General features: G+C 43.2%; 1 protein-coding gene across 1 annotated transcript; it reads right to left on the bottom strand.

The window, feature by feature from the left end:
* Nucleotides 1-2303: 2303 nt before the first annotated feature.
* On the bottom strand, nt 2304-25903 carry ASAH1 (N-acylsphingosine amidohydrolase 1). The gene is made up of 14 exons (XM_081020126.1): nt 25742-25903; nt 17735-17781; nt 17150-17240; nt 16000-16086; nt 14032-14110; nt 13241-13315; nt 13085-13130; nt 10726-10870; nt 10083-10137; nt 9658-9739; nt 7016-7147; nt 6454-6577; nt 5015-5071; nt 2304-3682 (listed from the first exon to the last, which is right to left on the bottom strand). Exons 1-14 carry the CDS (start codon nt 25817-25819, stop codon nt 3593-3595), a joined length of 1188 nt encoding a protein of 395 aa, XP_080876252.1. The 5' UTR covers nt 25820-25903; the 3' UTR covers nt 2304-3592.
* Nucleotides 25904-25985: the final 82 nt, after the last annotated feature.

The raw sequence follows: 25985 nt of genomic DNA, 5'->3' as shown, positions 1-25985 counted from the left end.
AGGTGCAGCTGCAAGACATTCTAGTTTCAGCAAGTGGAACTAGTTGAGCTGGCTCTGGCAACGTGGAACTTGAAAACTGGAGAAGCCTGGTTGAAGCTAGGCCTCCAGTCTTCAAGGAGGTGGTGGGAGGTACAAGATTGCTAAATAAATTAAATAAATAGCACCCACAAAGTTTACATAATGCTTGATAGTAGTAAAGCCTCTTAAGTCGTTTACATGAAATATTAACATTATTAAAAAGTTAACCATTAAAAACTTTTACAGATTTTTTTTTTTAAAACAAGATTAAAGCTTGTCAACATTTACATATCTGAACGGGCTTGCCTAAACAAAAATGTTTTAAGCAGGTACCCAAGAAAGTATGGTAAAGGCACCTGCCTGATGTCAATTGGCAGGGAGTTCCAAAGTTGCTGCCACACTAAACAATAAATTTCTTACAACTGCGGAGCAGTTACTGGGTGGCAACCTGTAATGGTGCCCATTCTGCAGATCCAAGTGGGCACATATGGGCTTTATATACCAATATATTACCTTGAACGTCGCCTGGTAACAAGAATGATGAGGACAGATCTGGGAGCAGAGGTTCGATATGCTAACAGGGTCTCGCTCCTGTCAGAAACCCTGCTGCAGCATTCTGAACTAACCGCAGTTTCCAGGTGAGGTGCAAGAAAAGTCCCTCTTACAAGTGCATCATCATCCAAGTGTTAACTCAGGCTTCCTTGGTGTGAAAACAGCCGATTTTGCACCAAGTCTTTGCTTTCGCTCAGAACTGAGAGTGGCAGAAAGTCGGCAATCCTATGGAAGCCATGGCCTTGCAGTGCAATAGGGAGATGAGGATCATTATTGACACAATTGTTCCTGAGTAAAGCTGACAGGGGATCTCACTCCAGTACTTATTGAAGGCTTAAGTCACATAGTGAAGCAGCAGCGAAGGTAGCAAAGAATTGCTCCGCTGCCTCCTCAAACAGGGAGAGTGAGCAATGTAAAACCAAAGGAAGAACATCAGTCTTACTCCTGCTAGCCAAGCATCTCCCATTTTCTTCCAGGAGGGAAGTCTTGGGAATCCCAGCCTAGCTTTATACGTGATGAGCGTAACACACAGTCCATCTTGCAACAGCAGTAAGTTATAGCCATGGATTTTTGTTTTAAGAAACAGGCATCAGTGTGGAGGATTGGGGCAGGAAAAGAGGAGAGACAGAAGTCCTATACCTTGGCCACCACCATAACCTTTGTAGCCAAAATGTTGATTTTGTGACGATTAAAGGATTTGGTTGATTCAGCTGGGAAACATTCAGTTTCTATACTCCTGATTTTACTGTCAACTCATCTTTCCAGTTTCCCTGTGTATCAAAATCTTGCAATGGCACCAATGTTTTAATGCTTAAAAGCGCTATACAGTGGTACCTTGGGTTAAGAACTTAATTCGTTCTGGAGGTCCGTTCTTAACCTGAAACTCTTTCTTAACCTGAGGTACCACTTTAGCTAATGGGGGCCTCCCGTTGCCGCCACGCCACGCGATTTCTGTTCTCATCCTGAAGCGAAGTTCTTAACCAGAGGTACTATTTCTGAGTTAGTGGAGTCTGTAACCTGAAGCGTATGTAACCTGAAGCATCTGCAACCTGATACATATATATCTGTACAATGCAACCTGTATATATATATCTATGCAGTCTGGAAGATCTCAGCTGGACTTAGTTCTATATAAAGATAGTTGGCAAACACAAAGATCTTTATTTTTATATAGTTGGCAAGCATAAATAAGTTCAGCTGAGATCTTCCAGACTGCACAGATACGTTTAACAATATTTTCATTTAGAAGTCACATACTGTGTAAAAACCGGCAAGGCATTCCTTATAAACTTGTGTCTTTTTCGGCTGGGAACTCCAACTGTGTGGGGGACGGACAGCTGGTCGGAGAGGGAGGGGCAGATCTGCATTAATGCATTAACACACCAACGTAATATTCAGATGTAGGCGCTGGGCCACTTTCTTCTTTGGAACTTGCCTCTCCTACTCAGAGCATGTTAACCAGGCATTCAGAACCACCCTTTCCAAACTAGCATTCCTCCCTCAGGGAAATTTGCGCTTAGGTGTAACACAGCCCTCGAGATGCATATCAAATCACCTGAAGGACTTTTGAATCAACAGACAAAAGGCATGGCCAGTTTGTGGGTGTAGGATTAGCCACCTCTGCAGAATGTCGTCAAGCCCTGAGAGAAATGGGAGCGGCTTTGCAGAAGCTGCAATACAGTGAAGCTCATTCCTCGCTTCGCTTTCCCAAAGAAGTCAGACAAAGCAACGTGGACCATTTCTCCCACAATTTCTTTAATTGTAAAGCGATCCATAATATATTAAAAGTACATTCTTTGTACTGTCTAGCAGTACGGAAACATTCGTAGCCACGTTAGGTTAGTAGGAAAGCGGAATAATTTTTATTCCAGTGCCTAAACCTTTTAGAAAGGAACCACCTCTAATCTACTGAACTCGGGGAGCAGGGAGTGGAACAGGGCAAAGGAAGAGGTGGGCAGGGATGGATGGACCCATTTTGCCATAGCCAGGAATACCCAAAACCAGTGCCATTTTTCTATAAAAAAGGGGTGCCGGAACTCACCATGAACACCTCCCTTGTTCTCCCAGAATGGCGATGGCGCCCACCTGAGAGGTGCCAGAACAGAGTTCCGGCAAAAAAAAACAAAAACCCTGCCCCAAACCACTGCTCATTCCCCAGGTTAGCCAATTATGCTCATTACAAAGCAGCAATTTAAAACCTGCCTGCTTGCACTGAAAGCAACACAATTCGTATTAGCCCAGCTAAGAAGTCTCCCATGCTTAAACCTGTCGCTAATGCTACCACCTCTCTCTTTAAGAGCACAGAAGAGGCAGCCTGGCCATCTGTTTGTTAACTTAAGGAAAGAGTGTTGTAAGGTTAGCGCTGCTCTCCCTCCCAGCTCTTTAAAAAGAAAAGAAGTGGGGGGGGGAGAGAAATCCCCACCGGGAGGAGCCAAGATAGCCCTCCAAGGCTGGAGGAGATTGCCATGCTGTTGGAAATGACCCCTGCTCCCAGTTTGGAAGAGATGGAACTGGGGAGGCCAAGAGCCCCACAACATTTCTTCAGAACTGGGAAAATGCACTGTGGCGCAGAGGCAGCTGGCAGTCCGATCGCAAGGCCAAACACTGGGCTTTCTTTTAAAAGACTGACAGCAACCCTCCACCTGAAGGGAGTTTGTACAATGCCTTTTCTAAGCCTACAACAGATCTCCAGGACCAAGTCTGAGAGACTAAACTTCGGAGGAAATCATGCCCAGGGATTGCACTGCAAGACATTTCCTAAACATTGACGGGCTGAAGCAGCGTGTAAGGAAATAGGGATCCAAAAATCCCACTGTTTAAGTTTCAATTCATAGGAAGTGCACCTTAACAGTATGTTAAATGCAAGGGGTACGGTTTACACTGGCAAACCATTGCATAACTGCCAGGTTTAGAAAATCATCATCTCATAAGACACACTGCAAGTGAAGGGGAGTCTTGGATGAAGTACAGCCTCTGTCTTTTCCTGCCTGGTGAGCATCCATTTCATAAGCCACCCGAGTCCTCACCAGGGGCTACAGGGGTCCGGACACTCCCTCAGGTAAGTCTCCATATGGCCTTCAGAAACCTCGAGCAGCGTTGTACACACAGTCAGCTAAATGGGGGGGAAAGCAAAGTTTTCACGGCTTTAATGAGTCTGAACCAAAAACAAGAGAATAAGTCAATACAGTCATACCTTGGTTTTCGAACAGCTTAGTTCTTGAACGTTTTGGCTCCTGAATGCCGCAAACCTGGAAGCGACTGTTCCGGTTTGTGAACTATTATTGGAAGCTGAATGTCCAACATGGCTTCTGCGGCTTCCAATTCCAATTCCTGCAGCCAATCAGAAGCCACGGTTTGGTTTCTGAACATTTTGGAAGTCGAATGGATTTCCAGAACGGATTCTGTTCAACTTCCAAGGTATGACTGTACCATGAAGCAGATTGCTTTTCTAAAGAAAGTGTTTTATATCGACAAGGGTGGAAAGCTATGTCTTAGTTAGACCAAATATAAAAGCCTCACATGCAATGCAACAATGCTTTGATTTACAGATGCGGGGGGGACGGGGACGGGGGGACGGGACTCCACACGAAGCGGAATCAGTGCTGCCAATATCTGGAAATCTAAGAGAATTAACAGACTAACTACCCCATAAATTGCCAGTGTGCCCTTTTAAAATGTGGGTTTTTGGGGTGGAGGGTTATTGGGTTGTTGTTTTTATTTTGATTATGTCTTTTGTGGTTTTATATTTTGCTTTTAAAGGGATGCGGGTGGCGCTGTGGGTAAAACCTCAGTGCCTAGGACTTGCCGATCGTATGGTCGGCGGTTCGAATCCCCGCGGCGGGGTGAACTCCCGTCGTTCGGTCCCAGCTCCTGCCCACCTAGAAGTTCGAAAGCACTCTTAAGTGCAAGTAGATAAATAGGGACCGCTTTATAGCGGGAAGGTAAACGGCGTTTCCGTGTGTTGCGCTGGTGCTGGTTCGCCAGCTGCAGCTTCGTCATGCTGGCCACGTGACCCGGAAGTGTCTTCGGACAGCACCGGCTCACGGCCTCTAGAGCGAGATGAGCACGCAACCCCAGAGTCGGACACGACTGGCCCATGCGGGCAGGGGTACCTTTACCTTTACCTATTTTGCTTTTATTCTGTGAACTGCCCTGAGACCTCTGGGTATAAGGCGGTATATAAATTCAATAAATAATAATAAATAAATAATATTAAATGCACTCTCTCTCGTGTGTGTTTCCACACATGTGTATGGCTTAGATTGTCTTGTGGCTTGGTTTTCATCCCCAACTCTGGGATCTAAGGAGTACAAAGAATATTCTAGGCAGAAATAATCTGCTGTGGGAACCATCTGTTTTAAGAGCAGCAATAAAGAGTCTTCTCCCCTTTCGCCTACCAAGACCTGAACAACATGCTAGACAAGGAAGAGTGAGGACGAGTTACCTTATTGAGAATGGGCTTTGTGGAGAGAATGTTGTACAGAGCTGGCAATGAGATGTTCTGCGTGGGTGAAAAATAGAGAGAACAAAGAATTAAATTACCTGCAGACTTGAGCCAAAACAAAGCTTCAACCTAAGCAGTTTCTTTGCCAAATTTCAACATCTGACCTCTGCTAAGCAGCAGTGAAGCCAAAAGTTGACTCCCTCTATAGAGCAGGGAACCATTTTTCTGAAGCGTTGCATTCCCCTGGAGGCCATCTGCTGCTGGGGGTGGGGTCATGTACCAGCAAAGGGTGCAGACAGACAAAAAAAAATCTGGATTACAATGGAACCTCGGTTGTCGAATGCTTCAGAAGCCAAACAATTTGGAACCCGAACTCCAACAACCGGAAGTGAATGCTTCAATTTTTGAACGATTTTTGGAAGTCAAACAGCTTCTGTGGCACGTTTTTCTATTTTCACCATTCACTTTGCTGACAGCCCTTTAATTTTTGGTTTTCAAATGATTTTTGGAAGTCGAACGGACTTCCAGAACGGATTATGTTCAAAAACCGAGGTTCCACTGCGTAACTAGCTTCAAATTTTGCCTCCAGTTAGTATTTCCAATCTTGTGCAGTTCTGCTCAGATTCAAGCTCCACTGAGTTATCCTTGAATAGGGAACGGATTTTTTATTGTTGTTATTGTTATTCTTCTTCTTCTTTAGTACAACATACCCGGAGTTGTCAAGTTGATGCTTGTGGGCACCAGGGTTCCCACCACTGCTTCCTAGGTGTCTGTGAAAGGTCTCAGTAAACATCTCATTGAGAATCTACAGTGCATGAGTGTGTTTGCTCCTGCTCAGCCTCTCCTATGTGGAACAAGTTCCTTTAAACGTGCCCACGAACGGAGGTCAGGAGTGGACACACTGTTCTAAATGGAGGAGAGGTGCAAAGCTTCTCTTTGCGAGCGCTGTGGTACATTTTCCTCTAAAAAAGGGGGCATGGGCAGATGTGGGGCATGCGTGCACCATGTTGTGGTCCTATCCATTTCATTTTGAAACAGTGGTGCTGGACTGACATATGGAGCCCAGCTGCACGAATGGAGTGTCAATTTAATTAAAATATATTAATAACAATTTTATTATTCATACCCATCCCATCTGGCTGCGTTTCCCCAGCCACTCTGGGTGGCTTCCAGCAAAATATAAAAAATAGTAAGATGTCAAACATTTAGTATGGTCAGGTTTCATCACCTGTAACAGGACTTTGGGTTACAACATTGTTTTAATTAATTTTGCATGTCTTAGACCAGGCATGTCCAAAATCCGTTTTGGGGGCCTAATCTAATCAGGTCGGTTTAACCTGGCCCATGAGGCAGTTTATTTCCTTGGGTATAATCGGCCCTTTACTTCATCAAATCTGGCCCTCTTTGAAAAAAGTTTGGACACCACTGTTTAGACCTACCTCTTGCTTTGTTTGGTTCAAACAGCTCTTTGCAGGGCTTCTCCGGTCATCCAGAAAGGGTGGAGACTTCCAGCGGTCATAATTGGTTTCCACTACATACCAGACGCCATTTTCTGTGTCCAAGCTTGAAAGAAGTAGCAAACATCAATGCCTATTTTCTGGCAACGATGCACCTTAAATGATTTTTACTTCTAACTAATTTCTGTTGGAAGACTCAGAATACCTAAAAGGAAGTCCCAGATGGGCCACTGAACTGATCCACCAGGCTCTCATGTTCTTGAGCGTTACCCCCAGAGTTCAAGTTGCTTAAAGCAGAGCACCCCAAAACTGGTCTCATGTCACCAGTGTGAATGGTAAAGTCAGAAGCCATGGTGGATTTTTATTGAAATCGAGGAGGATACTGATACTGATATAAAAGCATGGGGGAATGTACACAAGGAAGAGACACTGTAGAGAGACCGAATCCTTTGCATTAACAAGAGCTGGTTGGTGTAGCAGCTGTAGCAAAATCTCTTACAGGCAACGGATCTGCTTAAATCGTTTTACCATCAGGCATACTTACTCCCAGATATCCAACACTGCAACACGGGAACGTGTAATGACACATCCCTCGCCGGATTTGTTTCCCCCTAGTATGAAGTAAGCTGGAGCCAGAAGCTTTGAATGAGCCAGTCTGTCCTTTGCATCTTCGTAACTACATGCAAGAACAGAAATAGCAATGAGACAGGCGTGTTAACCAGGTATTGCATGGAAATTGTGAAGCTGGTAGGCTAGAGCCTTTCAAAATACTCTCATGTAAAGCAGTCACTGCCTAGTGTGGAAGTGTATTGTGGGGGAGTTGTGTAAGAGAGCAAAGGGGGGAAAGACCTTGTTTAAGGGTGGTAGGTGGGAGAATCAAGAGGCAGAGGAAAAAAAGAGAGGAGACTCATATGTGATGGACCTATCAACAAGCAACAGTTGTAATGATGCATAATGAAAAAAAGATGTTTGAAAACGCTCTTCCCAAAAATGCCTGAAGCATTCTTATTAGATAGATAGATAGATAGATAAACTTTATTCGCATTAGCCAATGGCCATAGCAACATAAAACAAGCAATATATACAATTAAAAAGACAGCAATGGGTAAAAAGGGCAATCAAATGACCAAGATTATCATTCAGATAGTGGCCCTTAATCTCATTGCACCCTCGATAAACCTAGCAACCTTTGCTGTTGTCTGATCATTTTGATCTGATAAAAGAAAGAACAAGGTGGCCACAGATGGGCGGCCTGGGATGGTAAGTAAGAGTGGGGTAATGGTCTCATTCCTCAGATCTTTATAAAGGGGACAGGACAGGAGAACATGAGCCACTGTTTCCCGACTGCCATCTCCACAGGGGCAGAGTCGTTTCTCAGTTGGAATCTTTTGGTATCTGCCCTCAGGTATGGCAGAGGGCATCACATCCAATCTGGCCAGTGTGAAGGAATGTCTGTATTTTGGGATAGTTAATTTATACAAATATGGTGCCAGGGAATCAAATTGAGAAGGGGGAGAAAAGGCATACCAAGGTCAGAGTTTCTTTATAATGGCCAGAAGCATTATTATTAGGAATAATAGGATTAGAAGTCCCCCCCAAAGATGGTCAAATTATGTATGTGACCACAGCAGCCAAAGAAGGCAAGAAGGAAAGAAGACAAGGTTCCAACAAAAGAGGAATGGATTTCGAAGTTAATGTGGAGAGGGTGAGATTAACGGCCAAAATATGAGACTGAAAGGAAGGAAAGCATATGGAAGAATGGAAATTCCTTTTGGGCTATTTTTTAAAAAGCATTCTAGCCAAATGAAATCGCCAGCAGGCCTTGAAATATACGCAACAGGAGGACAGTAAGAATGCTGTAAATAAAGAAATGCAGAGCAGAATAAGTATTGTCTATAAGGCAGCAGGTAACTGTGGTGGTGGGGACATCACGAATGCAAGGACGGGAAGTCAAATTGTTAAGAAAAGTGTTTTTAAGTTTATAAAACCAATAATAATTTAACTACAGGAAGAAAGAAAAAAAAGAGACTCATCCCATTGCTCCTGTAAGCCAAGCACTTCCTCTATCGAGGAACACACAATGCATCTGAAGGATGAAGCATTGCCTCTGGTTCTCTGCTGACAAGTTAGTGGGGGGAAAGCATGAGTTCAAAATTTAGTCTTCCCAAATCATGCCAGTTCTTCTGGTGCTGTTCTGCTGCAGCAGCTTGTACCAAAGGGCAAAAGCTGATGGAATTGGCGGAAATGACTGGCAGAATCCGAGACCAGGGAGAAGAGTCGGTGGAAGAAGATTGGAAAAAGTTTAAAGGCTATTTACAGAAATATTGTAAAATTAATGAATGTTAGAAAAATGTTGGAATGAAGTTATATGGCTTCAGCAGAAATGTTATAAGGAATTAAGTATAAACAGATGAATAGAGAATTAAAGGGAAAAATAAGGTTAATATGTGTTAAGATAATTATAGGATAGAAAGCAGAGGAAGATGGAAAGGAATTGCTGAAACAACTAATAGAAGTGGAATACAAAAAGGGAGGTGTGAGGAGGTCATGGAAATAAGTGAATGAAAGATTGAAACTATTTGATGTGTTTTAAATTGTTTTTGTTTTGTTTTCTTAGTTTAAATTGTTTTTGTTAGTTTAGTGTTAGGTATTGTTTTTGTATTGTATTGTATTGTATTGTTTATTTTCTTTTTCTATGTAATGTCCAAATTGTTGGAAAGTAATAAATATATATATATATATATATATATATATATATATATTTTAAACTGTCCCTGGAGCCCATCAGAACATTGTTCCAGGTGCTTCTGAATTTCCCATTGTTGTTGCCTCTCTCCAGAAGGAGTGATACCTCCCACTCCATACCCAACCTTAAAGTTCCTGCCGTGTCAGAGGTGGGAACCACTTGAGTAGAGAAGAGAAGGAGGAATGGTAAAACGTGAAACACACAACCCCACTGCACAGCACCTTGTTGATCCACGGATGGTACCAGGCGGGTCTGAACGTTAAACAAGTTTTCCTTAGTATCACACAATGTAAAATTTCCATGGAACCAAGATGGCGGTAGTCAAGACGAGAAAGAACAGACTTAAACAAAGAGACATTATAAAATAAGATTGGGATTATTCCTAATTTCCCTGGCTTGGCCATATATGCAGATAAACCGCTTCACAATTTAACTGTTACCTTGTACTGTTTTCCAACACAGATCTGGTGAGAAAACTCATCCACCAACCGTTTCTCTGGCCAAGGAGCCACTCAAAGACTCCTGCAAGAAACACAAATTCAAAGAGCTTTATGACCACACGCAGCCTTAGCATTGTTTAAGCATTAATTCAACCGAGCTGAAAGTCATCCCAAACCATTTCCATGTGGTTTGCTTCTTGGACAATGGTTGGGCGTGCCCTGCTATTGCTTCATGCCACACAACTTCTCATATAGTTTCTTACAACATGCATCACACTGCTTTCTCCACTTTCTCCCCTGCATCTTGTGAAATTGGACCTCCAGTGATTTGAGTGGGGTGGGGTATAACGCTACTAAAATTTCCCCATTTTATTAAAGCTAAAAAAACCCCAAAGACACAGGAACAGAGCATTAAGCATACTCACCAATGTAACCTCCATCAAGACTGAACCGCTCATTCATGGTTAGAGTAAAAATGCCCTAAAATACAAAAAGTCAGTTAACAGTGTTTATTAATACCCAGCAGTTAGAAAACAGACAGAGTTAAGCTAATTCTGTAGTGCTTTAAGAAGGCCACTGTGAGCGACAGAACACTGCTATCCATTGTATTATAGTTTTTGGGCCCCAATGTTTTACAAATGCTCTTCCTCTTTGTACATGCATACCTAGTGATGTGAGGTGAGGTGAGGACACAAGCATCATATGCTCATATAGATGTTTGCCAAAATACACATTCTGCACACAGTGAACGCCACTCTCCCAAGGCTTCATCAATCGTAAAATAAACTATTACGCATTTAAGGTGCTTTGAGACTCTGTTTTCTCTACAAGGCACTAATATGCCTGACTTTGTTTTCAGCAAAGTTTGCAACATCAGATGCAATGGAAAATTAAGGGTGGATGCCACTAACAAAAGAAGCCTCTGAAGTCACCTGCTTGCTCCTAAGGGAAGGGGAAGATGAAGCAGGCAAGCCTGTGTCTCAGGCCTGTTCATACTCATAATGGCAAGCTATGGTTTACAGTTACATCAGAATGCACCTAGTGTTGTCCAAATAAAGGAATACTCACTGGCTTCAATCCAGAAAACATTCCCACGTAGCCTGCAAAATTTGCAGACCTGAACACTGTTTTATTGTTCCTTTGAAAATCCAGTGACACCATGAGCGGCTTCAGTTTCTGCGTTGTCCTCCAAGAACTAGCATTCACGTCCCACCTGCAGGAAAAGCAATACCACTTAAACATCAGCAAGAACTGTCTATCTAATGCAAATTGCAACTAATCCGCAGCCATGTAAAATGGACTCTCTCAGATTTTTGAGTCTTTCAAGCTGGATGCATGAACAGCTAACATTTGGGTGGCTTTCCTTGGAAAAAGCGAGCACATAAAAATCTCTTTCATCTCTCTCCCCTCCACAACAGGAGCAAGTTCCAGATTCGGGCAAATCCTGAGGCAAAGCAGAATGCCTCTGGGAGGCACAAGCTGAAGCAGAGACCCATCCCATAAAGTGCTTCATAGCACCTCAGCGATCCAGATGTCAAAACATTGCAGCAAACACCCAGAAGTGAGAGTGTTTACCATAATGCTCGGGCGGGGTGATGAAGGAGACAGTGCTTATAATTGGGAAGGAATGACAGGCATCAGCATTCTCCAATCCAAGGGCTTCAGGGGAGGGAGCAGCTTTGCCAAACTGTCTCCCAATTTAAGGAAGGTATCAGCATAGGGAGCAGAGGACATGGAGGAAGAATTCTGCTGGGTCCTACCCCAAAGATGCCTAGCACAAAAGCCCCTCGGGCCAGGGTTCCCCAAACTCTGGTCTCCAGCTGTTTTTGGACTACAATTCCCATCGTTCCTGACCACTGGTCCTGCTAGCTAGGGATGATGGGAGTTGTAATCCCAAAACAGCTGGAGACCCAAGTTTGGGAAACCCTGGTCTAGGGGCTTTTCGTTTGATGTGGTTGGCTGTACTTACTTGTGCCAGAAAGAAGGGGGGGACGACTTTATTTTTTTGTTTCCCAGTACAGTGGTACCTCGGGTTACAGACGCTTCAGGTTACAGACTCTGCTAACCCAGAAATAGTACCTCGGGTTAAGAACTTTGCTTCAGGATGAGAACAGAAATCACGCAGCAGCAGCAGCAGGAGGCCCCATTAGCTAAAGTGGTACCTCAGGTTAAGAACAGTTTCAAGTTAAGAACAGACCTCCAGAACAAATTAAGTTCTTAACCCGAGGTTCCACTATAATAGATTGGGTTTGGAAGGCAATCAAGTAGACTAGGAGCATTATCTTGTCTTTTTCAAGATAACGACCCGAACATTGAAAGCTCGAATGGACTAAGCAAAGGCGTGGTTGTTTTGGGTTGCTCAATGTTTTACATTGTCTTAGTGCTCTTCTGTTAAGGAAGCTGTTTATAATTTTGTTGTCTGAACTCCTCCGGTGATGGAAATGAGATGTATTGTTGGCAGAATAAATGTTTTCACTAAAGGGAGGGGGATTAGGAGCCATGAAGCAAATCAGGTAGCCTCTGAACAGACAAATTAAACTGCTGCACAAAGTGTTGGGTCTAGATCTGAACCAAATCTTGTGGTCAATGCACACTGCTACCCTGTATGTTCAGAAAATGGAATCCAGTTGGGGCATCAGGCGGAACAGGGTGGAAGGTGGCATAAGGGGCTGCAGGGGGCTGAAGTTGGCAAAAATCACCCCACTTCCACTTCTATTAACTGGAAGAGTCTGCTGAATCAAAAGCCCTTCTGTGAGAGCAAGACCCCAATTAGATACTACCCACAGTCTTCATGGAACACTGCTAAGTCATGGGCCTTTTATTTTTTTAACAATTTATTCAAAAGTTACAATACAGTTACAATACTTTTTCAATGAGTAAATCCCCTCTGCAGACAGCTCTGTGATGACAGTGGCATTAAAATATCCTGTTCTTCAATAAAAGAGAAAAAGGGAGCCCAGATTGTATCAAAGGTATCTTTTTGGAAGATAGGAGGGATAGATGGTTTAGTGATTTTGGAGGTCAGATAAAATACTTTTTCTCAAAAGGTGCAGTGTGTGTGTGTGTGCGTGCGTGCGTGTGTGTATATATATATTCACTATGCTTCTTTCTTAATAAAAATCTATTCTGATAAATAAAAAAAAGTCACTGTGCTGAAAATGACAACCCCAGAGCTTCTCCCTTTTATAGAAAATGGTGAAAATTATGACAGCACACATATTTTTCCCTCTAAAGACGCTCCAAAGAAATTGAGAAAGGCAGGCCATAGTTAAAGATGCTGCAGATTAACTAAACGCTCTGCTCATTGCTTAGTCTCAAAGCAATAAAAAAGGTAAGGTAAAAAACATTTCATTCCCCCCCCCCCCCGCCAATTTAGAAAGTTTGTGGATCCACCAGGGCAGGTTGGACCTCACTGGTACATACATACCCAAGAAACAATCCAAAATCAAGATTTCTGGCATGGTAGAGCTTTCCTGGTTGGAAAGGAAAAGGGGGTGGTGGAGAGAAATGAAATTAAGGTCAAAGAAAAAATACCTTAAGCACTATCTTTAAAATACATGTCATTGGCTAAGCAGTCATTTACCTGTGGGGTCTTCTGCTACTATTGAAGTGCACACTGTGAAGATTTCATAGAAGATATTGAACAGAACAATGTCACCTAAATTGGAAGGTGGAAAGGGAAGAGGGAGAAAGAGAGACCTTTCATCAAAGTGACCATTAAAAACAACGGATAAAACCAAGCAAACACTTAAAAGGAAGAAAATGGAGACAGGAAATATCTTCAGAGTATCACTTCTTACTGTGCTTGGTTCATATGTCTATGGACTGCAAGCCACAAGGCAGAGACACTGAGCAGGAAATCTACAAGACTTGCCATTTCAAAAAATTTCTTAGAAGCCTGCAAAGAGGATGGGCAACTTGTTGGTCAATCCTATTTTAGTACCTCTGTGAGATGCCCCTCTTTTCAGCTTTTGAATTGATATAGGAATTAAATTGACTTGCTCTCCTGAATTATGCAATACACAAGGTGCATAATCTATAGCTTGATGATTTTTAATCCAGGAATAAGATTACAGGATCCTATTCTCTGTTCAGATATGCAAATATTGTGCTCCCGGCATACTAAAGGTGAGGATATTACTGTACAGACTTTCACTCAGTAGAAAACCCGGTCAGTCTTCCTAGTCAGGTCTTACATTTAAATAGACACCTGCTCTTCATCTTTGCTACAAACATTTAAGCACTCCTGTTCCACAAATGTATTATAACCTCAGCATGTATTGCTACAGTGGCTGAAATGTTCAATTGCACCAAATTATGCCTTTAATAGTGTGCTTTCAGAGCCAGACACAGTAATAACAAAATGGAAATTACCTAAAGGAGCATCAATTGCAGAAGCAATGCCTTTGATCTCATCATTGAAAGGATAGGGAAGGGTGGAACCTAACCAAGCCTAAGAAGAAAAGCCACAAGTTATTAAAACCTGAAAAACATAGTAAATAACTTTCTATTTTTAATTTCTCTGTCTCCATATATTTCCTTCTCAGTCCCAATTATCTCTTGGTGTAAACAGAGCACCTTTACAGAGGGTTAGTGTCATTTCACAAACTACAAAGGGACAAACTCAGTTTTGCAGTCTGATCAACAGGCAGCACAGCCAATTGTGATTCCCCAATGGGTGCATATGAACAACGCACGTTGGCTGCAATTGCATTCTACAATTTTTAGGTGTACACTTAACTAAAAAAGCTATGTGCTAAGTGGTCTGTAGTTGCCTCAGTAGACATTTGAGACTTTGTGGACTGTTGAGACCTTTAGAAAAAAATAACCTGCTTATCAAGAATTTAGCTGCAGGATGACCTCCATTAACAAAGTCCAAGGCACTGTGGTTTGGCTGGCATTTTGGACCTCCAATATCCTTCTCCTCTTGCATTTTTACATGAATCTGAACACCACAGTTCATGCAGCAAAGAGAAAGAACTTGTGGAAGATGGAGGTTCAAAACAGAACTACTGTAAATTTATTTACTCATTCCTGCACAGACTGCAGCCACAATCCGCAGACCAGTTAAGAGCTTATTTCAAGGTCCCTGAGCTCACTCTCTACCATTTTTGCAACGCTTATTGCGTTACATCCTATTTTTTCAGATTTCGCTTCCTTCTTGCAGTAGCTATTTCCAGAGCAATGTGCAACAAACTCCAATTCAAACTCTGGTTTAAATGTAAACTGAATAAATAGGCTCCCTTTTATTTCTGAGTAACGTCTGCTGAAATAAGTGGACCCTGGACAAGTTCAATAAGAAGACACTCTGAAACATTAGTAGATAATTAGAAGACAATTGTACTGTGTTTCACTTGGAGTATACCCCCTGAAATGAATGAACATGACTAAGTTAGGCCCATTAATTTATATGGTCTAATCTTCCATCTACACGATACATTTAAACCAGTAACATACCGCTTTAAACAGTCATGGATTCCCCCACAGAATCCTGGGAAGACTAGTTTGTTAAGGGACCCTCTTCCCTCTCACAGAACTACAGTTCCCAGAATTCCACAAGAAAGGGGACTGACTGTTAAACCACTCTGGGTTTTCTAACAAATCTCAGCACTCTTAACACACCAGAGTTCCCCAGATTATTTGGGGAAAGCCACAAATGTTCGACGTGGCATGATATTGTTTCAAATGTATACCCCATGCGTGTAACACCCTGACAAGATTGCATAGATCTGAATAACATTCCAGTGCCCCCGATCACCTGAAAGCCTCTTTGGATCTGGGCCAATGATAGTGATACCCCCCTTAAGTTACTCGGGATCCTATCATTTTCTAGCTCATCACAGGATTTGCCTGCGTGAATCCTTCCTGCATCTCTCCGAATCCCTTCTAGTTGCTTTTCCCCACACAGCTCAGTGGTAAAGCACATGTTTTGCCTGGGGAAGATGCTAGATTCAATTTGAGGTTTTCCTAGCAGGGCTGGGGTAGACTCCTGCCTGACAAAAGTTGACAGTCTGAACCTGCATACGGCGGCATCCTGGCTTCCAAGCAACAGCCAGATAGCCTGGAGCGGTGATAAATCTCTGCACAGTAATGTACAAACTTGTACATGTACAAATCATGACGGGCTTTCTGAGTGCAGTGGCACACCAAAGAGATTTTCATTAAGGGGCCTGCAATGATGCCAAGGACTCCTGCCAGAATTCACACTAAGCATCAGATCCTGTTGATAACTAGTGCATTTATTTTCCCATTTTTGGCTTATTAGCAGCTGCGGTTCAGACAGGCTCAGCAAGCTGGATTCAACTTTCCCCTAAATTTTAGAGAAAATGGAAAGGTACTCACCAATTTAGATTCCAGTGATGCTACGGCTTTTCCACTATGAAGGAATGTGATTAAAATATCTTTCATAATCTTAAGGACATCCTTCACCTGGAAAAGTTTAAGAAAAAGCTCAGGTGAACACACTTTTAGGGTAATGCAAGAGCCACTTAAAACATATAACCCTTTCATATGTGCCGAAGCACATCTGAAACAAGCGGTCTTTAATAGTGATGAGTTGACACTTTCAACTATGTTCACTGACGCAATGTGAAACGTCTTTTGTAAAGGTAGAGAGTTCTTTCTTTAGGCAGACTTCATACATTGTTAAGCCTTGCCTATCCTGTATGTTGTGACCATTCCAAGTCTCAGCTGCTATCAATGGGTGCTCTGAGGGAAGAGGGAACACCCTAATTCTATGAATTGTTCTATCTGCTTTTGCTCGCCCATCCCAATGAGGCCTCTGCTGTTTTGCATCCTGACAAGGCCTCCTTCACAGCTTTGCAACAGCAAAACCCCACCCTTACAAACTGGAATGTGGCCAGGCAGGAGAGCAGAAGTGGAGAGTTGTGTCTATTAAGATTGCACAAGACTGAATCAATGACCATACCCCAGAAGAACAAAGACAGAAAGTGAATTCACAGCCGAAGAAGAAGAGGAGGAGGAGTTTGGATTTGATATCCCGCTTTATCACTACCCGAAGGAGTCCCAAAGCGGCTAACATTCTCCTTTCCCTTCCTCCCCCACAACAAACACTCTTTGAGGTGAGTGGGGCTGAGAGACTTCAGAGAAGTGTGACTAGCCCAAGGTCACCCAGCAGCTGCATGCGGAAGAGCGGAGACGCGAACCTGGTTCACCAGATTACGAGTCCACCGCTCTTAACCACTACACCACACTGGCTCTCATACAACCTATGCACATTCACTTGAATGCCAGCTTGTGTCTGTTCCTCAGTTAAAGCCATTTTACTAGGCATTCTGACTGAGGATTTTTGGCCTTGAAATAAAAAGCAATGCAGAATTCAAGCATCTTGTCCTAAGCACAATTTAAAATATTTCCCTCCAGCTTTAGGGGCAGTACACCTATGTTAGCAGAAATTAAAGCCTGCATCTCATTAAAAAGGCGCCCAGAAGAAAGCCTCTGATCCTGACCTCCTTCCCACCATGTTCCCTACCTCTGCATCTTTGTCACGTGCCAACTGGACCCATCTCTCACTTGGTGGCAAGTCAAGATTTATGATGTAGGTGGGAATCTTTCCTTTGTACCTGAAAAAGGAGCGATTTTCATGAAACGCAGAAAGGGGTAGCTACACTTAAACCACTATTTTGCGGCCGTTGCCTTCAGGCGTCTTTCTGGTTAAAAATTTCTAAGTAATTTATATTTACATTGCCTAGCTTTCATCCATCAATATTTAACACAAACATATTTAACACAAGCACATTTTACCTATATTTACACCTAGTAGCGGTCTTCTTTTACGATCGCTGAAGACAATTTAGGAATCTTCTTTAAGCTAACCTACACAATTCTTTTCCATGTGCCCTCATTCTGCAAAAATCACCACTGTCTCAAACTAGGTACAATGTTCTCTAGCTGAATGTTTGGTCAGTGATATATAGTAAGGTAATAGCAGCACCACAATCCTGACTCACTGCGCCAAGTTTAAAGTTTATGTTATATTAATTAAATTTGTAAGTCAACGGGATCACAAGTAAACAGCAACTATCAGCTACTGAGCTGTCCTTAATAAGTTACTTACGTTGGTCCTGAGGGAGGATATGCTAGTGTTTTGCATTCTTCAGCATACTGAAAAGGAAAAAAAAAGACAAAGCCTTTTTGAGAACAAACATTTTTATAATTGTTTCATGCAAAAATATTCAGAGTTCTTGTTGCCTTCTCAGCTTTTGCAGACAAAAACAAAAAACCCCTGGAGGACTAAAGTTGCAGTCATATGCAGACTTACCAAAGACTAAAGTCCGACGAAACTCATTGAGCCCTGCCTAGGATTGAACTGCGATACTTTTTTACAGTATACCTGAACTCTCCATTTGCAGGTGTCAAGGTTAGGGTTCAAAAATGCAAACAACTAGCTGGGAACTTTTTTTTTTTTACGCATGTTTAAAATGGGCTGGTTTGGGCATAATTCTGAATCATGCGGGGAAGCCTCTGACTTTGAGCATTCTCGCCTCTTTCTTGATGCATGTCAGAAGGAGGAGACAAGTGGGGAACAGCTAGTCCTTACCTTCCTAGAAGCCCCCTTCTCTGGCAACAAAAAACTGCCCTATGTGGCCAGGTGAAGATGAAGAAAAAGCGTTCCATTCATAGTAGTGGGATCTTTTCCCAAGCCAAATTGCTATGCAGTGGGAGGCTTTTTTTGTGGTGATAGAAACAGCAGCACACAGGCAGACAGTGTTAGAAACTCAAATATATAAGCTAGGTGCCTAATGGCTCCTTAGGGTTACGGTCGCCAAAAGAGAATGCCTAGCTGTCATTTTTGTGGCAGATGGCTCGAAAGTCATATTTTTCAATTTCAGGAACTTTTTGCTGATAGCCAGGTGCAAAATGCACCTGACAAATTTTGAACGCTGCAGGTAGGGAAGTGCTAACATTTCTTTTTTGAGCTTCAACTAGCACACGAAGCTTTTGCTTTCTGCTATTTGCTTGCCTCTTGGATCTAGTACAGGTCTGAACTTTTACGTTGCTTGTGAAGCAAGATATACTACAGAAGAGAGGTAGGCTGGGCAAGAAAGTCACATTTATGTAGAAACCCATCTGATCGTGGGTAGCCAAGAGTCCTTACTGCTGAAAAGCATTTTTTTAAAAAAACCATGAGAGTAAGATCTTGAACCTGTGGTCCTCATTTGGATTCCAGCTTTCATCAGCCCTTGGCCAGGGACGATGGAAGTTGTACTCCAGCAACATCGGTAAGAGCCACCACCCTAACCTGGAGTCAAATCTGGTTAGCTCCATTGTATTTGAAATAAAGAGTTTTCAAGCTTCTTATTGAAACACAGTGAGAAGGTACTTAAGCAGAGAGCACTTGCAAAAAAAGCCACTCTGCCTCTAATGCAGAAAGAAGAATGAAACCATAGGATTAGCAAAGGTGTTACTCAAACAGTTGGGATTATGTACCAGTAAACAGACACAGAAATGCCACTGTTGTAGGCTGGGAGCTGTCTATTTAACTGATGGAATGGCAATTCCTTAAGTGGCAACAGACCCCTCTTCAATTTATTTCTGTCTTTTAAAGTAGCATTCCAGAAAAAGAAAAAGACTGTATGTTCCCTATGATGTATATTTTGCATCTTCACTCTCTGCCATTCCATTTAGCAGAGCTCACCAGCCCTGTTAAGGTATTAGCTTCCCCCATCTGGTTAGGTAGTTTGTGGACAATTCTGACTGGCTCCCTCTACATGGCATGTTGGAGGGCGGACATCTGCAGCAGGGATGTGTCCGCATAGGCTCCCCTTAATCAGGGTTCTAAATTGGGTGAGGACTTCTACACAAGCACCGGAATAGGGCTAACAAAGTGAGCCAGGACCATGCTGCATTGAGCTTCCCAGCCTGCGACTCCTATCTGTGGTGTTTCATCTGTTGATGTGTGGGCAGTCAGTACATGATGGCCCTACTCAACAATATCTTGAGTGTGGACAAAGAACTTTCCACAGGAAAGCAGACTCCTCTACTAAAGTCTTAACATGTTGTGCAACCCTCAAAGTGGGTGGGGAGAGGCAAAGATGATGATGATTATTATTAATTAAACGTGCAAACCGCCCTTCATCCAAAGACCACAGGGTGGTTCACAACAGAAAAAACAAAAACCGAGAACACAAAATACTTAATAAACTAAACCAAAAACATAATAACCCCCTTCCCACAAATTATCCAAAGGCCTGGCTAAAGAGAAACATTTTTGCCTGGTGCCTAATGAAGGTGCCAGGCAAACCTCCCTGGGGAGAGCATTCCACAGATGGGGAGCCACAGTAGAAAAGGCCCATTCTAGTGTTGCCACCCTCCAGACCTTTCATGGAGGCACACGAAAAAGGGCCTCAGATAATGACCACAGAGTCCTGGTCAGTTCATATGGGGAAAGGTGGTCCTTGATGTATAGCAGTTCTGGGCAGTCAAAACCAGCACTTGAATTGGGCATGGAAACTAACTGGCAGCTAGGCTAGGATCAGTGTAATATACTCAAACCATCTTGCCCCAGTGAGTAACTTGGTTGACGAATTCTGCACTAGCCGAAGTTTCTGAACTGTCTTCAGAGGCAGCCGCACTTATAAAGTGTTTCAGTAATCCAACCTAGAGGTTACCAGAGCGTAGACAACAGAAGTTAGGCTATCCCTGTCCAGACAGGGGTGTAACTGGGCCACCAGCCGAAGTTGATGGAAGGCACTCCGGGCCACTGAGCCTCAAGTGACAGCAAAGGATCCAGGAGGACCCCCAAGCTACGAACCTGCTCCTTCAGAGGAAGTGTAACCTCATCAAGAGCTGGCGATCTCCCACCCATCTGGTCTACGGAACCACCCACTAACAGTGCCTTATCTGGTTTGAATTTCAGGTTGTTGGCTCTCATCCAGTCCATTACCAAGGCAGGACACTGGTCCAGCACATCCACTGCCTCACTTGCAGATGTAAAGGAGAAGTAGAGCTATGTGTCTTTGGCATATTGCTGACAACGTACTCCAAGATTCTGGATAACCCCACCCAGTGGTTTCAGGTCTATGTTAAACAGCATGGGGGGATTAAATCCTGAGGAACACTACACTGAAGGCTCCATGGGGCTGAAGAACATACCCCAAGCAACACGCTCTGGGAATGACCCTCCATTTCCCAGCATGTCCCCCAGTCTCCTGCTGGCCCCAGAGCTTCAATTCTAGTTGTGGATATTTTGGGGTTCAGTATTTTCGCTCTGGATTGAAGAGAGACAGCGGCACAGAGGGCGTTCAGGGTGATCCCCGCTTTACGCAATTTCACTCATACAGGTGGGGCCCCCCAGAACGTAACCCTCACCTAAGTGTGGGGATGCCTGTGCTGAAAAAGAGAGGCAACCCTCCTGATCAGATCAGACAATACTGCAGCAATCGTAACTCTTATCATGCACAGACTGGGGCTGCAACTCTGTGCCCACTCTCAATATCCATGCCAAACACACAGCCCAATGGCTTCATGCTACCACAGGGGATGGGCCAGATGCTCACGCAATTTTATGCATAATTCTCCTTCACAAGACACCTGTGTAAAGGTACACTGCGTAACTTCAAGAACTGGTACACTTCTACTTGCCTGCCTTCCTCTTTTATCAGAAAGAGCATCTGCCATCAGGGAGTATGTTACCTTTTCGGCTCTATACAACACTTCGGGTGGTAATCCAACTAACTCAGACTGTCAGCTCAACATAGGTGCTTTACATAGGTGCATACAATGGATGTAAGAGAAAGGCAACTCTCTTTTTTTGCTATTTTTAGTGAATTACATAAGTGTAGTTCAAAATTCTCCTCCTCTGCCTTTCCCCCTGCTTCTCCCTCCCCCCAAAATCTATTTAACTGTTTTGGAATCTTCGTGTCTTCTGTGCGGTTTGGACTAATTTTTGGTTTTTCAGAAGACAGAACTTGCAATTGCCAATGGATATAAAATGGAGAGAATTGTTTTGCCAGCGATAAAGTAATATTTGCACTATGTCAAGAACCCTGCTGAAAATATAAGGGATATTACACCTTAAATGAGGTTACACAACGATGTAATTAAAAGTTTCCCACCAGAGGCACTGTTTCACAACACAGTAGTGTTTATGACAGATAAACATATGCAGCAAAGTTCAAAGACCTGTTCTGGGGATCGCAGAGCCACAATTTTTGATTTTTACTTTGACATGCACTCAATCTTTACCCTATTTAATATAAGAAATAGTGACTTGGCAGGTAGAACCAGCAGGGCTGTTGTGAATCACATGAAACTGATGCAAGCAGATTTCCTTTGCTCTCCAAACTTGGAAAAACTAGTCGGTTTCACAGTATGTATTAGAAATAACTTGACTGCATAATAAATGTGAGATTCAGCCCCTTTGCAAATTCCCCTCTATTAGGTACAAACGAACATTAATTTATCTCAAGATCAGTCGCAACCGATTTTGTAAGAGAGGAAGAATTCAGATGTGTTAAATAAAAAAACAGACTCAAAATGCAAAAAAAGTGCAAGAAATTTTTGAAGCAGAAGGGCAGCTCCTCTGACTCAACTCTGGTGATAATAAACTGTCATGTGATACTTGTTAATACACTTTGCCATAGCTAAGCGTTAACTAAGACCACATTTGAACATCTATGTTGTCTGTTTGGTTCTGTTGAGAAGGAATATACATTTCAAGAAAAGATTACACATCCATGAACTGCCGCACTCAGCAATTCGTTTCTCTAAACGAAACAAGAAGGTAATTGCTCTGCTAAGTCACAAGATGCAGCCTAAGCAGATCTGAGCTCCTCACAAGTTGGACTTGAGAGATCAGCCTACTCAAAGAACATGTGGTTTAAACAAAGGGGAAAAGTGCTCCTGTATTTGGATATAAGTAGAATGGGGAAATATAGAAACATACAACAGTATACAAGAAATTCGAGGAAATATAGTAGCTTTGCTGCTACAGATCATCATAGGCAACACTAGTCAAACAGCTCTTGAATATTTTGAGAGAGGGAATGGCTAAAACTAGGTGCTTAGAGACCCATTTAGTCATCTAGTCACCTGGCTATCTTGACCTCCAGAAGCAAAGGCAATGTTAAGAAGGCACTATGTAGAAAACAAGATGGGAGAGATTAACAGTTGTAGGTTTACCAGAGGCATCTGGTTGGCTATTGTGAGAAGAGAACGCTGAACTAGATGGGTCACTGGCTTGGTCCAGAGGGCTCTGATGTAAACGTCAAGGCTTTAAACTCATCAAGTGAAAAAGATTATCATTAAATCATTAGTGGATCAGTTCATGAAAGACAAAGGAAAGGTATTTTCACACATGACGGCCATATGTCACTTTGGAACTTAGCTGGTGCAAAGGATTAAGTGGAAGGAAGGCATTTAAAACCACACATACATTTCTGGCTAATATAGTACAGATGTTTTGTTCAAGAGTCCGCACCGTCAAAGCAGGCACCTTATTTTATAACAGCCTATGAAAAGATCTCACAAAAATGGTTTCCAGCTATCTGAACATCTAGACATTTAGGCCTTCTGCCTGTACCATGTATGGCCTGAGCAATGTATGCGACTAAGCTCCAATCCACGACTAAGGACTTTGGATAGAATCACAGAGTTGGAAGGGATCGCAGAGGTCATTGAGTTCAATCCCCTGCAAAGCAGGATTTTTTTGCCCAACATGGTGCTCAAACCCATGACCTTGGGGGGGGGGAGTGTCTCATGCTCTACGAACTGAGCTATCGCACATATATATGCAAGGAGATTCATCTCATCTATGGTCACCTGCAAAGCAGACAGCTGACTGCTTCATCATATGGCTGGCTCCCTGTTTCCTATACCGCTGCAACATTTTGGGAAATAGGCAGAGTATTTGTATTTTAAAAATGCAACTATGCAGTCAATAATAATGATAACAATCGTCAACCTCTGTGCCACTGCTTAATTTCTAAGACGAGAGCTCCAAAGTCATGACCAGAAATCCATCTGCCTCCCCAATCTTACCTAGTTGTGGAAATGGCTCAGAAAGAACAAAGGACTTTTGACATGTTCCAAACCACTCCCTTTTATCACTGCTTCATACGTTCTGTACATGAGATACTAAGAAGAACCTACTGCCTAAAATACCGCCTCAAATTGTAAAGCACTCCTACAACCGTTATGGTTGTAGCCAGTGGTTCTCAAACAGTGCGGTGCAGTACACTGGTGTGCAGGAGAGGATGGCAAGTGTGGCAGGACCCACTCAAAAAAACATTCAAACATTTCAGTATAGCATAGCATCAATTTTTTTTTTTTTTTAAAAATAGCAGAATATGGGAGGGATATCTTGTTAAAATGAGAGCACCAGTATCAAGTGATACCGAGCACAATCCTAGCTGTGTTTTCCAATAAGTTATCAAATTAGAAAAATGGGTGCGGCGCAAGGAAATTTTTATTCTGAAACTATAGCCCAGGGAAAACAGTGAGAGCCACTGCACTATGCTCAAGTGGGGGGGGGGAGAATATACACACAAATGCTGTTTGTTCAGCACGACCTTCCAACTGTTGATCCAACTACGCCTCCACCCATAGTCCAGCTGATTCGGACTCAGGATAGGAGTCTCCAAAGATGTAGGCAACTGACACAAATCCTCCCCACTGGGAAAATCATTACTAGCCCTGCATCTGCCTGAAAGATGGACAAAGCAGGAAGACTTCAGCATCCCCAGCAAAAAGTGAAGAGAAACAACAATAGGGCTGCCTATTTCCCTTCCTCTGAAATATACAGACCAATCGGATTAATCATCCCTTGGAAGTCCTTTGGCCTTTCCTGCTCTGCTCATGGTCAGCATGGTAAACAGCAGATTGCTTTGGGTCCTCCCTCCCTCCTCCTAGGACCAAGCCTGTAAATCGGTCAATAAAAACGAAAGCCTCTGAGCATATGGGTGCGGCATTTGCCTTGCTTTGTTATAACTTCCTACACTGCCGTTCGACCTGAAAATCACAGGGTGGCTGCGACTACTGCTGCTTGGATGTTATTAGCTTGGAGACTGAAAGAAGGCAGAGTCCCTACCAGAGAAGAATGGCAGATTAAGTTGATGGGACTATGCCGAATTGGCAAAAATGACCCGGAGAATCAGAAACAGGAAGAGCAAGATTTTAATAAATAATTTTAATAAATAACTTGCCTTAAAAATCATTGCGAACAATTAAAATCATTAGTAGGATTGGAATGACACTTGTGTTTTAATGTTGAAATTTGGGAACACCCTCCCATCAGATGTCAAAGAAATAAACAACTACTGTATCAGACTTTTAGAAGACATCTGAAGGCAGCCCTGTTTAGGGAAGTTTTTAATGACTGGTGTTTTAATGTATTTTTAATCTTTTGTTGGAAGCTGCCCAGAGTGGCTGGGGAAACTCAGCCAGATGGGCAGGATAAATAATAAAATAATAATAATAATAATAATAATAAGAATAATGTTGTTATTGAGATTTAAAAGATTTGGATTAATAAACAAGATGCAGGAGGAAAAAGGTTAATACAAGGACCCACAAAGGGGAAAAGGGAAGGAGATTCTTTGGAATTCTCTTTTTATGTTGACTGTTAATTGTTTTTTAATTCTTAAAATCTGAAAAGCTAAATAAAAAAACAAACAAACCAGAAGATCGCAGGGCGGTTCGCAACAGAAAATGAACTTCCCTTTCAGCCTGGAGGGTTCAGTGGGTGAGAGTGCAGTGCTGACAACGCCCAGGTCGCAGGTTCGATCCCGGTGCGGGGAAGCTGCATATTCATCCCTGCATGGCGGGGGCTGGACTAGATGACCCTGGGGGTCCCTTCCGACTCCAACCACCCTGGGATCCTTTGAAAAGGAAAGGGAGAGTCTGCCTGCTCACCAGCAGCAGCAGCAACCCTTTCCGCGGATGCGCCGAGACAAACACCGAAGGCGCACTCTGCACCTGCTCAGGAACACTTTTGGCCGGCGGGCGTAGCGGGGAGTGTTGGTTTTTTTGTGCGCGTGCGTCTCTTTCTCTCTCTCTTTTAACTCCGCCGCTTTCCCCGAGGGGGGGAAGAAAGGAGAGGAAGCGAGCGCGAAGAGAAACTTACCGGGTCCTTGGCCACCGCAGCCCCCAAAACGGCGGCGGCGGCGGCGACGACGACAACGAAGACCCCCGGCGCCTGCATCTCCCTGCTCTCGACTTGGCGCGCAGAGCTTCTCCCTGCCGTGTGGGAGCTCCGCTCTGAGGCGCCGAGGAAGATGTAGAAGGGGCGGGGCCTCGAGAATCACATGACCTCTTCCGCATTGGCAGGCCCGCCTCCGTTACGTGAAGCGGGCGCGCGAGACGTCCGC

The sequence above is a fragment of the Podarcis pityusensis genome (assembly GCF_964106645.2).
Source record: "Podarcis pityusensis genome assembly, chromosome: 9".
In the NCBI taxonomy this organism is placed as follows: domain Eukaryota; kingdom Metazoa; phylum Chordata; class Lepidosauria; order Squamata; family Lacertidae; genus Podarcis; species Podarcis pityusensis.
Note: the sequence above shows the minus strand (reverse complement) of the source record. Positions and strands in the feature narration are given on the sequence as shown.

Excerpts from the sequence above, each read along its gene's own strand:
- ASAH1 (XM_081020126.1), bottom strand. The coding sequence starts at position 25,819 with ATGCAGGCGCCGGGGGTCTTCGTTGTCGTCGTCGCCGCCGCCGCCGCC. Across the intron at positions 14,111-15,999 it reads CATCACTGGAATCTAAATTG|GCTTGGTTAGGTTCCACCCT; the intron begins GTGAGTACCTTT and ends TTTTCTTCTTAG. Across the intron at positions 6,578-7,015 it reads GCAGTGTTGGATATCTGGGA|CTTGGACACAGAAAATGGCG; the intron begins GTAAGTATGCCT and ends ACTTCTTTCAAG.